This window comes from Myotis daubentonii, chromosome 1, assembly GCF_963259705.1.
Source record: "Myotis daubentonii chromosome 1, mMyoDau2.1, whole genome shotgun sequence".
Taxonomy (NCBI): Eukaryota; Metazoa; Chordata; class Mammalia; order Chiroptera; family Vespertilionidae; genus Myotis; species Myotis daubentonii.
The window spans coordinates 99,945,851-99,961,942 of record NC_081840.1 but is presented as its reverse complement, the minus strand read 5'-3'; the positions used below and the strand labels follow the sequence as shown (position 1 = coordinate 99,961,942).

The following is a 16,092-nucleotide window of genomic DNA, read 5'->3' as shown; positions in this document are numbered from 1 at the left end:
GCCCCCTCCCCCATCCCCTTCCACCCGAGACCGTGAGCGCCATCCAAGCTCCATTATCTGGCTTCAGCACTCGGAGCGTCTGGCCCAGGTAACAACTTCCCCAAAAACCGAAAGAGAACAAGAGACGCGGTTCGCAGAGGGCCCCATCCCTCCGCGGAGAGTCTTCCCCGGGAAGCTCTGCCTGTGGTGCTTCCCAGTCTCTAACCAGGTAACTCGAGAAACACACCGCTGCCCCACTCGCCGCCATCCACAGATCGCCCCCCGCCGCAGGCAGGCGCCCGCTGCCGCCCCCGTCGCCCCACCAGCGCCCCACAGAACGTGGACCTCACTAGCGGGGCTCGCCGTGGTCGCCGGGCGGGAGAGGAGGGGCGTTTAAGGACCTGCGCCTCCGCCGCTAATCCCCACTCCGCGAGCGCGCCGGCAGGTCCTAACTTTACCGCCGCCCGCCGAGCCCCGTCCGCCCGCGGCGCGCCCCGCCGGCGCCCGCGCACACGCGCGCACGGACGACACGCAGCCGGGCTGCCGCGTCCCACCGCCGGCCGAGCCTCGGAGCCCGAGCTCCAGTGCGGGCCGGGGCCGCGGCGCGCAAACGCCACTTTGCAGGGTCAGGGCCGGCACAAGTTAGTTCCCAGCTCCAGGGAGCCTCCACGCCCAGGGAAAATACAGCGAAGGGGGCTGAGGAGGGGGCGGGGGGCAGGGCAGCGCGAGAGGCAGAAGAGTGGGGAAAAGTGCGAAAAGAAGCAACAGCCGCTCCACCCGAGACCAGAAAAGTGAACGCCGCGTCCCGGCCGCCTGCCCAGAGCCGGGGATGCGGAGGCGGCGGCTAACGGTCCAGGGAGGCGGCAGCGGCGGCAGGAGCCGCTAGGCGGAGAGAGACCAGGTAAGAGACATAACGGTTCAGGGAGAGCGAGCGGCCGCGGCGCGGCTCCGGCAGCTGAGGGGGGCAGAGAGCACTACTTTCTACTTTCCCACTCCACTTTCCCCGTCCCTGCCCCGGCCGCCCCCAGCCCGACTCGCCCCCCTCACCCTCGGGACGCCCCGGCTGCCCGACTCCCCCTGACTCCGCCGCTCCCCGGTCCCCTCCGCTACTCACCGTTATTGCGTCGCGGGTTCGCCTGCTTTCTGCGCTTACACCTGGGGCCATCCGCCATGATCCTCTCGCTTGAGTCTAAATGCTCGAGTCACCTCCTCCCCCTCCCTCCCCCTTCCCCCTTCCCCCCTCCCCCTCCCCCTCGGCCTCCACCCCTCCCCACCGCACCTGGTTTACGACACTCAGGGCTTTACGACATCACCTTCCTTACACCTAGCGCCGCTCGCTCTACGGCCGGAACCTTGTTGCTAGGGAGAGGACGGTTTGCGGCCACCGTGGAAACAGCCGAGTTTGAATTGAGGGGCGAGGGAAAGTTTTCCCTCAGTTGTCACGGGGTCGGGGAGGGGGACACTAGGAAACTGTGGGATTGGGGTCAGAGAGCGCAGGCTGTCGGCGTGAGAAAGGTCAAGTAGGAGGCTCCCGGCTTTCTTCGTCGGACTGGCCACACCCGCCGCGCGACCTGGGGCACTTATATGGATCTGGCTAATTCTCGGGACCCTGTGCCCTCAGATTAACTTGAGCAACCTGTCCTCCCTCTCCCTCAAGGTTGGGCCCTGCTCCCACGCAGCGTTCCGACGCTTTGCGCCCCTGGGGCTCCGGAGCTGGTCCTGCTCGGGGCACCCCGTGAGTTCCCGGATTAGGGGAAACAGGTTGGAGGAACCCGCGAGGAACTAATTTGGGAAGCTTGGCCTCTGACGACGAGGACACTCGACGTCACCAGAGAGGCTACCTGACCCCACTGTGCTGACTCTCTTCCCACACGGGCGCATGGTTTTCCCCCCAGCGAACGGGATGGGAAGTGACTTCAATTAGATGGGAGTTCAGCTGGATCGAAAGAGACTCGAAGTTCCGCTTGAAAGCCACTTTGGCGGTGAAGCGCGTGAGCAATGCCCACGCCGTCCCTGTCTCACTTCCTCCTCAGTGGCAGGCTCACCTGCTGCGCCCGGGCCTGCCCCGCCCGCCTGACCTGCTTTCTGAGCTCCTCCCTGCTTTCCCCTTAGTCTCAGGAGCTGGGGGTTCATGGGCATCAAGATTCAGAGTTTAGGTGAAAACAGGCCACGATTTACCACCTAAATGGGCAGTTATTGCTGTATAGGTCCTTAATGCAAGAAGCACGACTGAAAAATGTGGTCTTTGAGACAGATTGCTGATTTTATCTCAAGTCCCTGACTTAGTATGAGTTTGAGGGTTTTCTGAAAGGCCATATAGATAACACCACAAATACCAAGGGAAGTCCTCTTAAGCAGTCAGTAGTAGTTGGCTTTTCCCTCCTCTCCAATGGGGAAATGTTTTGGGGACCATATGGAATAAATGAGCTGAGCTGCATTTCAAATAATATAGTTGTAAGTTAACAATATAAGAATTATTGGTAGAGAAATCGAGAAAACCAAAAGGTGACATATAGATGATTAGAAATAACATAGTTGCCCAGCAGAGTGCTGTCACACAGTAGGTGCTCAACAAATTTATGCCTGCAATTTTTGTCATACCTATGGCAGGATTCTTTATTATGTTAAAATAATATTTTAAACACCCTCCAGAATTTTAGAAGATTCATTAATAATCTCTTCAAACCTTTCAACTGAAATAAATTTACAGCTGAAGTCCATAATTTAAAATTAGAAAGTCTAATCCTGAATATAGGTGAAAATTTTCTCACGTTTACTTTGGCATTTTGAGAAGTGAATACATTATTTATTGGTTTGTGCAATGGGATTATAAATATGCTTTGCTATCCAGTATGTCTATGTATTAACTCTCACCTTCAATGCCAAAACTAGAATTATTCTTGATGATCATTTTTTAAAAATATATTTTAATTTACTTTTTACAGAGAGGAATAGAGAGTTAGAAACATCGATGAAAGAGAAACATCGATCAGCTGCCTCCTGCACATCCCCTACTGGGGATGTGCTGGAAACCAGGGTACATGCCCTTGACCGGAATGGAACCTGGGACCCTTCAGTCTTCAGGCCGAAGCTCCATCCACTGAGCCAAACCAGTTAGGGCTCTTGATGATCATTTTAAGTTCAGGCAGTTCTTGCTTTCCTCAACACATTGTTAACTGAACTTGTGTGTGTCAGAACCAGAACTGAGTCCATGCTTTGCTTGATTCAAGTGGTAAGTTTCCTACCCTAATTCCTACTTTCCAATCCAAAAGGAAAAAAAAAAATGCTCTCTAACTTTGACACACATCTTAATTATTCTTAAATTCAGGAAATATCACACATACTATTTGCTCTTTATGAAATGTCTGTCCTGTACCTCCCTCCTAAGTTTCCTTCATTGTTCATCCTCACCTTGAAATCAGAGACAAAGTGAAGGGACAAATTAATAGAAATCATTTTCTCCCTTTAGTGCTTACTGATTTAGCTAGCTTGGGCCAGATGTATTTAATTCCATGCGGAAAGATACTTTTTTTTTTTTTTCCTGCTTGTTCATGTCTATGCCCTCAGCACCTAGCAGAGTGCCTAGTCAAGTAGTAGGTACTCAGTATTTCCTAAATAAATTAATATTGTTAACCGTTTCTGAATCTGTTCTTAGCTAAAGTAAGGATTGTTTATCTACCTTCACATTAGTTCTTAGGAGCAGTTGAAAAAACGGATGTAAAAGTCATTTACTGTCATTTATATCCTGTTTTATTTTGAGACAATGCTCTTAATTTTAGTTTCCCCATAATCATTTTCCCCAAATGATTAACTCTTCTCATATTTTTAAATATGCACAGGAAATATTGGTATCCCAATTCTTCTAATACAAAATTTCAATTTTGTAAAATCCTGCAATAATTATGTATATTATAAATTGAACATTTGATTACTATATTTTCTTTAGTGTAAATGTTCCCAAAATTATTCAAATCTAGACTGGAAAGGAAACAAACAAAAGTAAATATCAGAATAAATTGCTGGTTTAAACCTGATGCATATGTGATGGTTCTTGCCTCAATTATAATTAAAGAATTGGAAAAAGTCTTTAGAATAAATTTAGAAAAGGAATACATTTACTAAAATTCAGGTTTATTTAAATCAAATATGGGGATAGTAAGATTTTAACATGTATTCTGTATTGTTGGTTTTTAATAATTTTAGTTCATCATACAATATATATTCAATATATGCTATTTTTAGGACAAAAAATGTTAACACTGCTTCTAGTGAGCAGTGGGAATATATACTGAAAGAGGAATTCTGAAAAATTTTAAATGTACAGGAAAAAAATGTAAATGGACAGGATATTTTCAATATTGAGTTCTTTTCTATACTTTTTTCATGAATACTTTGCACCTACTGTTTGCTTTCCATATTATATTCATGTATAAGTGAGTGCAAAATTTGACATAAAATTACTTTAAACTTAAAATATAAGCATCTCATGATTTTCCACATGAAGCCTATGATTTCCATGTACCTAAGTTCCTGAACACATTTGAGAAGTATAACATATTTCTACAGTCTCCATCAGAATAAAAAAATGATTATTTTCATGGAAGGATAAAATATTAATTGTGTTAATTTAATTAAATGTGTTTATATGATTTTAATGTTAAACAGTTGAAGGAAAAAGAATAAATTTGAAACCATCAGAGTACAGAATTTAGAATCCCCTAAAGTTGCTCCTCGGTCCTTGGCTCAATAGTGACTCTGGTATGTGCTTCACATACAGAGCAATGCTCATTTTACTACCTGAAGTTCCACCAAATTCTACAATGACTGAGTCAGGATGGAAACATGACTACAGGGTGATGCAGAATCGACAGTTTTCTTTAGGACCTGTGAATAAAGCCTCCCAGGAAGGAATAATAGGGACAAACGTTTTCCCTAGACCTTCATGTGATTTTATTATTTATTGTACCACAAAATGGTATTTCCCTCTCTGTGGAATAAGGCTTCTGTTTTTAATATGTGAGTGAAATGGAGCTTCTTATTTTGGGTACAATATTTCAGGAACATGTCTAATATAGAGAAATGTAAGTATATACATAGAGGTTTGAAGGATGTTAATGAACATCCAAAAAGTAAAGTGAATCTTTTCCATAAAATCACAATAAAAGATTACTTTAAAAGGCCACTTCCACAGACGATATATTATAGTTGCTAATATTGATATCCTCTATGAACATGAAGAACATTTTTTCTCTATTAAACAGCTATAGGTAGGTAATTTGTACTAGAGAAAGAGCAACATGCATATTTTGAATTTGAATGTATTTTTAGTTATCATATCAGAAGTCTGATGTATGGTTTCTACTGTTTCCCCCCTTTTGTCTCGGTTTATTTATTTTTTATGGCATTTTAACTTCTTTTAGCAGCTGACTGGTTCTCTTACAGGGTATGTCTGCTGACCTACAGTTTGACCTACAGCCCTGACCTTCTATAGTCCACAGATCTGCAGTTACAATCACTGCCACTATTCAATCCTTGGAGTATATGTATTTAAAATATGTTGAGTGGCCCTGGCTAGTGTTGCCCAGTGGTTAAAATGTCCATCCTTGCACCGAAGAGTCGCGGGTTCGATTCCCGATCAAGAGCACGTACCTGGGTTGCAGGTTTGATCCAATTGATGTGTCTCTTTCACATTGATGTTTATCTCTCTCTCCCCCTCCCCTTTATCCCCTCCTCAGCCCTTCCACTCTTTCTAAAAACCAATGGAAAAAATATCCTTGGGTGAGAATTAACAAAATATGTATATATTATTCAGTTTAAATTCACATAAAAAGTTGGTAATAAGACATACCCTGCTTTTCTTTCATTGGCCCCGACCAGATGGATGCCCAGCTGCCCATGACCTGCCAAAGGGTGCAAGACAAATTCAGTAAGCCATGGGGCTGTTTGGAAAAACCCAAACAGCTGGTGATGAGTGGTCATTGAAGATAAGAAAGGAAATGAGAGTTCATAGGGAAATAAGAGATATTCAAAGAGAAAAAGAAAAAAAAATGAAATGACCTGTGAAAGATACTGCCAAGAAGGGTCAGAAGAACCTCTGTGTGGTCCTGGCCAAGGAGTTGATTAGGTCAACAAAGGCTGTAAGCAAGCTCTGTGCATCCAAAGCTCACATGAACTCATGCGAGTGACTGGTTCCCTGCAGACGAGCACAGAAGTGATGAGGTCATGCAGAGTCGTGAAGATCCCAGAAATTCAGGCCACCATATGGGAGCAGTCAGAAAATGATGAAGGCTGGGATCATAGAAGAGATGTTAGAGGACACCTTTGAATGCATGGATGACCTGGAAAAAATGGAAGCAGCAGCAGAAATCGAAATTGACAAAAGTTGTTTGTAATTATAGCAGGGGTCTTTGGGCAAAGCACCTAGTGCAGTGGTCGGCAAACTCATTAGTCAACAGAGCCAAATATCAACAGTACAACGATTGAAATTTCTTTTGAGAGCCAAATTTTTTAAACTATACAGATAGGTACATTGTTATTAACTTAATTAGGGTACTCCTAAGCTGGCCTTTGCTAAAAACGTCCTCAATCTGATTGAGGTACATTCACGGAGGTCGACCCCTTCCAACTCTCCCATCCTCAACTGGTGCATGAATCGCGCGCGCCTCCCCTGCGCTGTGTATCCCAAGGTCAGCCCACCTGCACCTCATCTCCTGTGGCCCCACCAGCCGACACCCCCCACTTCTTCTAACGCCACTTCTTCAAAATAGACTCGCCCAAGCCGAAAACCGACTTCTGCGCATGGGCCACGAAGTTCCAATCACACCGTATGTGCGCGCCCGCACGTGGTATTTTGTGGAAGAGCCACACTCAAGGGGCCAAAGAGCCACATGTGGCTCGCGAGCCGCCGTTTGCCGACCACTGACCTAGTGAAGTGACTGGCACCCTTCCAGAGTCTGAACCTCTGGGAGTGACAGCTGCCTCAGAAAAGGAGGAGGCCCTGGAGGCCATGCTCCACAGCTACATGCTGCCCAGCTGGGCCCTCAAGCTCTTCTCATGGCCTGTCAGATGTGCATGAACTCCTCTGAAATGGCCGCCATTTATGTAATCCTTGCACTACACCTTTGTGAGAAGGCTTTGCCTCTGGAGGTTTTCTTCACTCTGCAGAGGTTTGGGGATCTCAAAAGATTGTTCTTGAGACCTGGTGTAATAAATGCATCATTTTTCAGGAGTATAAACAAAAGTATCGTTTTGGAGGGGGTGCAAAGAATTTGGTCTTCTCACAAAACATTTCTGAGTATAGAGTTCATTGCCTGAATGTTGAGGACTCTGTACATTTTTTTGGTCTATAAAACACTGTATAAATGGATTCTAATTTCTGCTTTAACAACAACAAAAAATGACATACCCTGTGTCAGACCCTTCTAATTCTTTCATGCCTCTATTTTATTTGGCTTTTAATTTCTTTATTGATTAAGGTATTATATATGTGTCCTTACCCCCCATCTCATGCCCTCATCCCCCTGTTGTCTGTGTCCATTGGCTAGGCTTATATGCATGCATACAAGTCCTTTGGTTGATCTCTCCCCCTTAACCCCACCCTCCCCTACCTTCCCTCTGAGGTTTGATGGTCTGATCGATGCTTCTCTGTCTTTGGATCTGTTTTTGTTCATCAGTTTATATTGTTCATTATATTCCACAAATGAGTGAGATCATGTGATATTTATCTTTCTCTGACTGGCTTATTTCACTTAGCATAATGCTCTCCAGTTCCATTCATGTTATTGCAAATGGTAAGAATTCCTTCTTTTTTTACCACAGCTTAGTATTCCATTGTGTAGAGGTACCACCGTTTTTTAATCCACTCATCTGCTGATGGGCACTTAGGCTCTTTCCAAATCTTAGCTATGGTGAATTGTGCTGCTGTGAACATAGGGTGCATATATCCTTTCTGATTGGTGTTTCTGTTTTCTTGGGATATATTCCTAGAAGTGGGATCACTGGGTCAGATGGGAGTTCCATTTTTAATTTTTTGAGGAAACTCCATACTGTTCTCCACAGTGGCTGCACCATTCTGCATTCCCACCAGCAGTGCACGAGGGTTCCTTTTTCTGTGCCTCCTTGACAGCACTTGTCATTTGTTGATTTGTTGATGATAGCCATTCTGACAGGTGTGAGATGGTACTGCATTTTGATTTGCATCTCTTGGATGATTAGCGACTTTGAGCATGTTTTCATATGTCTCTTGGCCTTCTTTCTGTCTTCTGTCGAAAAGTATCTGTTTAGGTCCGTTGCCCATTTTTTTTACTGGGTTGTTTATCTTCCTTTTGTTAAGTTGTATGAGTTTCCTGTAAATGTTGGTTTTTTTAAAATTTATTTTTTATTTATTTGCTCACTCTCTTTATTCTACTTAAATAAATAGATCACACACTGTGCCACTCTAGTGTTTTACTGTTTAATCACTATTTTCCTCCATCTTTCTTTGTCCCAGGTTTGACACAGCTCTGTTTGGATCAATTCCTTTTCTCTTTTTGTTTGGGTTTTTGAATTCTTCTAATTTTAAAAAGCTTTGCTTTTTCATACTATGCTGGTTATTCTCTGTCCTTCAAAGTCCATTCTCTGTCTTTCCATGCTCTGGGAGGTTGATTTCTGTGAACCACATCACTTAGGTTACTTTACCCTCTTGTTTCCATTTGATTTCAGCCACTTTGGAGACATTGCCAAATGATCAGAGGAAGAACATAGAGAAGTCAGAATATTTATTTCACCTTTCCTCATACTCCCTCCTGCTTGTCTATATTTTGACAGTAACTTTATTCCTCTATCTAAGGCCATGGCTCCAGTAAGGCAACCCTGTCCCCTGGCTGCAGTTCTTAGAAAGTTTTAGAAATGGCTTTTTCCATTCATCCCTTCAGGCTTAGGAATGATAGTAGTTTCCTCCGGTTGTGAGTCCTTGGGTACTTTATACCTTATTGGTTCCCTTAATGCCTACGTACCAGTCTCTTCATCAGAGTCTTTTCAGTTTACCCTTTGAGTGTGTCATCTGTCTCCTGCCAGGACCCTGAGTAATACACATATATAAATAAAATGTGTTTTTTACCATATTTATTATCAACCAAGAATTATACTTCCATTAATTACAACACTAAATTTAAATGTGATGTAAATGCCATTCATTGATCAAGTATATACTCATGTTCTGATGTGTGTATGTGCGGAATCTTGTACTTAGAAAGTTGTCAGAGTCTATTATATAGTAACTAGAGGACCGGTGCACAAAAATTTGTGCACTCGGGGGGGACGGGGGGCGGTCCCTCAGCCCGGCCTGTGCCTTCTCGCAGTCTGGGACCCCTCGGGAGATAACGACCTGCTGGCTTAAGCCTGCTCCTGGGTGGCAGAGGGCAGGCCCAATCCCTAGGTGCAGCCCCTGGTCGGGCTCAGAGCAGGGCCGATTGGGGAGTTGGGGCGCCGCCCCTGTCATGCACAGAGCAGGGAGATTGGGAGGTTGTGATGCCACCCTCAGTCACAATCAGGGTAGGGCCGATTGGGGGGTTGGGGCACCATCCCCTGTCACACTCAAGGCAGGGTCAATGGGGAGGTTGCGGCGCGACCCCCTGTCACTCACAGAGCAGGGCCCATCAGGGGGTTGGGGCTCTGCTCCCGTCACACACAGAGCAGGGCCGATCAGGGTGTTGGGGAGCTCCCCCATATCAGGGACAGAGCAGGGCTGATCAGGGGGTTGGGGCGCCTTCCCCTGTCACGAACAGAGCAGGGTGGATAGGGAGGTTGTGGCCCCGCCCCCTGTCACACACAGCCACAGGGCAATCAGGGGCTTTGGGCGCTGCCCCCGGTCACACTGATCCCGGTGCCAGGAGGCCTCATGGCTCCGTTGATCCCAGTGCTAGGAGGCATATTACCCTTTTACTATATAGGGTAGAGGCCTGGTGCACAGGTGGGGGCTGGCTGGTTCGCCCTGAAGGGTGTCCTGGATCAGGGTGGGGGTCCCCACTGGGGTGCCTGGCCAGTCTGGGTGAGGGCATGATGGCTGTTTGCAGCTGGTCACACACCCTTCAGGGTGGGGGTCCCCACTGGGGTGCCTGGCCAGTCTGGGTGAGGGGCTGAGAGCTGTTTTCAGGCTGAGGGTGACTGAAGCTCCCAACCGCTCCTTTTTTTCTTTCTTTCTTTTTTTTTTTTTATTCTGGGCCAGCTTTAGCTTTGAGACTTGGCTCCAGCTCTTAGCCTCTGCGGCTGAAAGTAGGTTTCTGGCCTTTGCTTACAATGTTGCGAATCTGCTGGCTGAAGTCCGGTGGTATTTGTTACATAGTTAATTAAACTGCAGGCTCAGAGGCCCGCAGCCGCAGGCGGGAACGTTGGAGTCCTCCATCACTGAAGCAAGCAAGCCTCATGTTAGTTTCAAGCTGCCTGGCTGCCGGCCGCCATCTTGGCTGACAGTTAATTTGCATATCTCACTGATTAGCCAATGAAAAGGGTAGCGGTCGTATGCCAATTACCATGTTTCTCTTTTATTAGTGTACATTATTTTATTCAATAACTATTTGTGGAATGAAGGTCCCTGCCCTAATTGATCTAAAATCTAGATGAGGCTGCAGAGGTAGGGACGAAGGCACCTAATCATATAAAGATGCTTAGAATTTGGACCTTATTTTGAAAGCAGTTGTAAGCCATGAATTTTTTTTTAACTCAGGAGTATCCACATTATGCAAGATGTCAGTGTTCTTTGATGAAAAAGAAAAAGTGAGCGTCCAACATTAAGATAACTTTTTTCTCTTGAATGATCATTTCTAAAGGAATAACTCGGCAAGGAAAAGCAATACAGATAAAAGATGTGGCTATCCAAATAGAGCACAGATGAAGAACAGCCTTTCCAGATTATATTGACAAGTAGTATGATACTGTTGTTAAGACTTCAGCAGAAACTACCTTAGTACATGGCTGGCCCTCAAAATTATGATAAATGAAAGAATATAAAAAAGAGTATTCAATATGTTTTTTGATACTTGCTGTGTTTCCCCCCCCCCCCCCACTATTATGTTTACCCTAGCCCAGGGATGGCGAACCTTTTGAGCTTGGCGTGTCAGCATTTTGAAAAACCCTAACTTAATTCTGGTGCCACATATAGAAATTTTTTGATATTTGCAACCATAGTAAAACAAAGATTTATATTTTATATATTTTATATATTTAAATGCCAATTAACAAAGAAAAATCAACCAAAAAATGAGTTTGCGTGTCACCTCTGACACGCGTGTCATAGGTTCGCCATCACTGCCCTAGCCTAATGCATAAAAGCTAACATACTCCCCATTCAGATTCTAATCTGTCCTCCAGATTACCTTTCATACAGGTTGGAGCAAAAGTAGGTTTACAGTTGTGAGGATGAGAAACAGTCTATTCTTGTATTATTATTTATTATTGTGTTATTTTCCATATGAACAATTGTAGATGTACTTTTTCCCCACCCTGTATACGCACTAGAAATATGTGAGATTTTGTGTCCCCATGATTAAAAATTTTTGAAAATTAATAGCTTATTCACACTGATTGAAAACATATGAATTGCTCTAAATTTTAGAATATGTATATAGGCAAACAATGAAATGGACTAATGAAGAACATATATAAATACATAATAAATTCCATATTGGATTAAACCAATAACCATTCCACCTCTGGATCTTGAGTCCTGTTCAAGTTATTTCGTGCCTAGTATAACAAAAAACATATAAGTGTGTGTTTGTTTATTTAAAATTCCCTTATTAGGAAAAGAACAGATTTTGTTTCATTTAGATTCTGATTAAGCTTGTAACTGGATATTTTACTAGTAAATGACTAATAATATTTTGAATTTTTATGAGTTTAAATTCTTGCTTGCTCTTAATCAGTCAACTGCAAGGATCCCTTTTATATATCCTCTCTTGAACTCACTTTCTCCAGACTTTGCATATGTTATGGTCATAAATCGAACCACTAAAATCCACTTATGTTGGTTGATATTGGTTTTAAAGCATGTCCTCATTGCATCTGCTCCCCTTCCAATTGCTAGTCAGCCTCGAACTGACCAAAAGGCTATCAACCAGAAAGAAACATGTGGTGCAAAAAATTTGACAACCCATTAGCTAGAAAACTATCCCCTGAACAATTCACAATTGATTGAAGTTCCTTCTCCCCATATATAAAATTGTTTTGCAGTTCTATTCATTTTTGCATTTCTCCTTTGTATAGCCTTAGAAAACTTAGATCAGTGAAATAGCAGCAAAAGACATCATGAAACCAAATAGAAAATGAGGACTTAGAAGGTGCTTTGGACCTCTTAATTTCCAGGCCACTTCCTAGCAGATACAGTTCATTACACAGGAAAATTGCTTGATCTTGGGAAAAGAAGGTCCTGGAGGTGAGGGAAAATGAGTTAGTCACCAATACAGTTGACCTTGCAATTCAATCATTTAGATCTACTCAAGAATGATTGCTACCATTTCCAGACAAAGAATGAAAGCTGTTTTCCACAGTAAAATGATGAATCATGTATCCCCTGTGTTTAGATTCTAAAATAAAAAAAGAAGTAAAAGGAAGGCTATGTATGTTAATGCACACTCACCAATTTAATAGAGAATGTATAATCTACTATCACATGGTTTTATTTGAGCTTTGTTAGAGCACTAATAGCTATTATTTCCATCTCATGTGTAGGAACATTTAGAGAAGCTGCAGTCACACAGTTCATATGGTCTAGACTGGGACTCTCAAACCATGATCATACTAGTAACTATAACTCCCATGTCAAATAGTATTGCACTCACTCGATAAAAATAAAATCATATCTAGGGGTGTGCTAAGACAAAATTCTAAAGGATAAAGAAAGTATTAATATTCAGGAACAGAATTATGGACAATTCCTCCCTATCTGCCCTTTATCCCCTAGCCTTTGACCACCTAATCCAAGATTTTATCATCTTTTACTTCATAATCAATTGTTCAGTGTCTTGTTTCTCATGCTCTATTATAAATTCCTTTATGATAAGACAATGGCTAATAATAACTCTTGTTACAGTGATGAACATATCTAGAAAGTGTGTGTGTGTGTGTGTGTATGTGTATATATATGTATATATATATATATATATATATATATATATGATTTATCATATATATATGATAAATTCTATCCCAACTAGATGCTAATATGGAAGGAGTTAAAATTATCTTAGAGTACTTAATAACTTGAACTTTAACCTGACAGGAAGCAAAAATGCTGAAAAAGCAATACCCCCTTTTATATGATCCAAAGGATTCGCCTTCATATTTTAGTATCATTACATATGGTAGTTGTGTACCTGAGTTCTGAGAGCCAAGGAAGAAAAGATTGCTTTTCGGTGCAAACATCTTTAACATGAGTTTGAAGAAAAATAGCAATCAAGATAAGCTCTTTATTTTGATGTAGTCCCATTTGTTTATTTTCTCCTTAATTTCCATTATCCTAGGAGATGTATCTGTAAGCATATTGTTATGAGAAAAGTCTGAGATTTTTCTGCCAATGGTTTCTTCTAGGATTCTTATGGTTCCATGTCTTACAGTTATGTCTTTTATCCATTTTGAGTTTATTTTTGTGTATAGTGTAAGTTGGTGATCTAATTTCATTTTTTTGCATGTATCTGTCCAATTTTCCCAACACCATTTATTGAAGAGATTGTCTTGACTCCATTGTGTGCTCAGATTTGGAAACAGCCAAGTACACAGCTATAAAAAAGAAAGAACTCTTACCATTTGCAACAGCATGGTTGGACCTGGAGAGCATTATGCTAAGCAAAATAAACCAATCAGAGAAAGGTAAATATCACATGATCTCACTCATGTGGAATCTAATGAACAACATAAACTGATGAACAAAAATAGAACCAGAAAAATAGAAACATCAAAGATACTGTCAAACCTCAGGGGAAGCAGGGGAGGGTGTAGGGGGAGAAGAAGTCAACCAATGAACTCATATCTGTATATGCATAACCCATAGACACAGACAATAGGGTGGTGAAGGCTTGGTAGGAGGAGAGGTCAATGTGGGGGGGAAAAGGAACATATGTAATACTTTGAACAATAAATATTTCTTTTTTAAAAAAAGTTCATAAGTATCCACCATCCAAAACAAGTTGCATTCTGAATTAGAATTTTGTAGCCCTGTACTATAAAAGGATCTAGATTAGATTGTCCACGAATGTGAGGCTACATGGCAGTATATCTTTGGAGTAATGAAGACAGTAAAGGTCAAGATGTATCTTAGTAAACACCTCATGTGGGGAAAACTAAGAGTTTGGAGAAAATCTAATATTAGTTTTAGGTATAAGCCACAAACATAATGAAAGTATTATTTTGAAACATAATCTAAAAGTTCTTATGCTAATCCTATCTAATAAAAGAGAAACATGGTAATTGGCGTATGACCGCTACCCTTCCCTTTGGCTAATCAGGGCGATATGCAAATTAACTGCCAGCCAAGATGGCGGCCGGCAGCCAGGCAGCTTGAAACTAACATGAGGCTTGCTTGCTCCAGTGACGGAGGAAACCAAGGTTCCCCGCCTGCCTTGCCGGCCTCTGAGCCTGCAGTTTAAGAAACATTGGAACAAATATAGAAGCTAAACAAAACCCCAGAACTCAGCTTTCAGCTGGCTGGGATCTCAGAGCTGGAGTTGATACAGAGTTTCGATTATAGAACCGAAACAAACCAGATACCGACTTTCAGCAGCTGAGGCCTCAGAGCTGGAGCCAGAGCTAAAGCTGGCCCAGAATAAAAAAAAAAAGAAAAGAAAAAAAGGAGCAGTTGGGAGCTTCAGTCCCAGCCTGAAAACAGCCCTCAGCCCCTCACCCAGACTGGCCAGGCACCCCAGTGGGGATCCCCACCCTGAAGGGTGTGTGACCAGCTGCAAACAGCCATCACCCCTTCACCCAGGCTGACCAGGTACCCCAGTGGGGACCCCTACCCTGATCCAGGACACCCTTCAGGGCAAACCAGCCAGCACCCACCCATGCACCAGGCCTCTATTCTATATAGTAAAAGGGTAATATGCCTCCCAGCACCGGGATCAGCGTGACAGGGGGCAGCGCCCAAACCCCCTGATCACCCTGCGGCTCTGTGTGTGACAGGGGGCGGGGCCACAACCTCCCTATTGGCTCTGGTCTGTTCCTGAAAGGGGAAGGTGCCCCAACCCCCTGATTGCCCTGTGGCTCTGTGTGTGACAGGGTGCGGCACCCCAACCACCCCACGGGCACTGCTCTGTGTGTGATGGGGTAGAGAGCCATAACCTCCCCATCAGCCCTGCCCTGGGTGTGACAGTGGTGGTGCCCCAACCCTCTGATCCACCCTGCTCTGTGTGTGACAGGGGGGAGCTCCCCAACCCCCTGATCGACCCTGTTCTGTGCGTGACAGCGGGGAGCTCCCCAATCCCCTGATTGACCCTGCTCTGTGCATGACAGGGATCAGTGCCCCAACCCCCTGATTGGCCCTGCTCTGTGCGTGACAGGGGGTGGGGCCGCAACCTCCCCATCAACCCTGCCTTGAGTGTGACAGGGGGCAGTGCCCCAATCCCCCAATGGGCCCTACCCTGAGCGTGACTGAGGGTGGCATCGCAACCTCCCAATCCGCCCTGCTCTGTGCATGACAGGGGGTGGCGCCCCAACTCCCTGCTCTGAGCCTGACCAGGGGCTGCACCTAGGGATTAGGCCGCCCTCTGCCACCCAGGAGCAGGCCTAAGCCAGCAGGTCGTTATCTCCCAAGGGGTCCCAGACTGTGAGAGGGCACAGGCCGGGCTGAGGGACCCCTTCCCCTCCCCCCCCGAGTGCACATATTTTTGTGCACCGGGCCTCTAGTATAATATATGAAGCCAAGAGGACATAATTATAGTAGTTCCTTTTTGACCAAGATAAATTGTCAACCAGATACAAAATTAATATGTATAACAACTCTCAAGGTATTGTGCCTTCAATATGCACATTTAAAATTACCCAGTAGGAACAAAATTAAGAAATGGCAGAAACAGAAGTGGGAGAGAAAAGTTTGTTTAAGATGTCACAAGATGTAGTTGCCATAAAAGGAAATTTAAGCAGCAG

General features: G+C 44.1%; 1 protein-coding gene and 1 pseudogene across 13 annotated transcripts in view; one reads left to right on the top strand and one right to left on the bottom strand.

Moving 5' to 3' along the window:
* ZEB1 (zinc finger E-box binding homeobox 1) overlaps positions 1-1,205 on the bottom strand; it is a 306,513-nt gene extending 305,308 nt beyond the window's left edge. For 6 of the 13 annotated variants that reach the window (XM_059712316.1, XM_059712331.1, XM_059712361.1 and 3 more), the window contains exon 1: positions 1,094-1,205. In XM_059712316.1, the coding sequence (XP_059568299.1) occupies positions 1,094-1,151 (58 nt within the window). In that variant the 5' untranslated portion in view covers positions 1,152-1,205. The remainder of the gene's footprint in view (positions 1-1,093) is intronic. The other 7 variants (XM_059712411.1, XM_059712438.1, XM_059712422.1 and 4 more) reach the window with 3 other exon arrangements.
* LOC132230985 (charged multivesicular body protein 3-like) lies at positions 95-9,233 on the top strand (annotated as a pseudogene).
* The last annotated feature ends 6,859 nt before the right edge of the window (positions 9,234-16,092 follow it).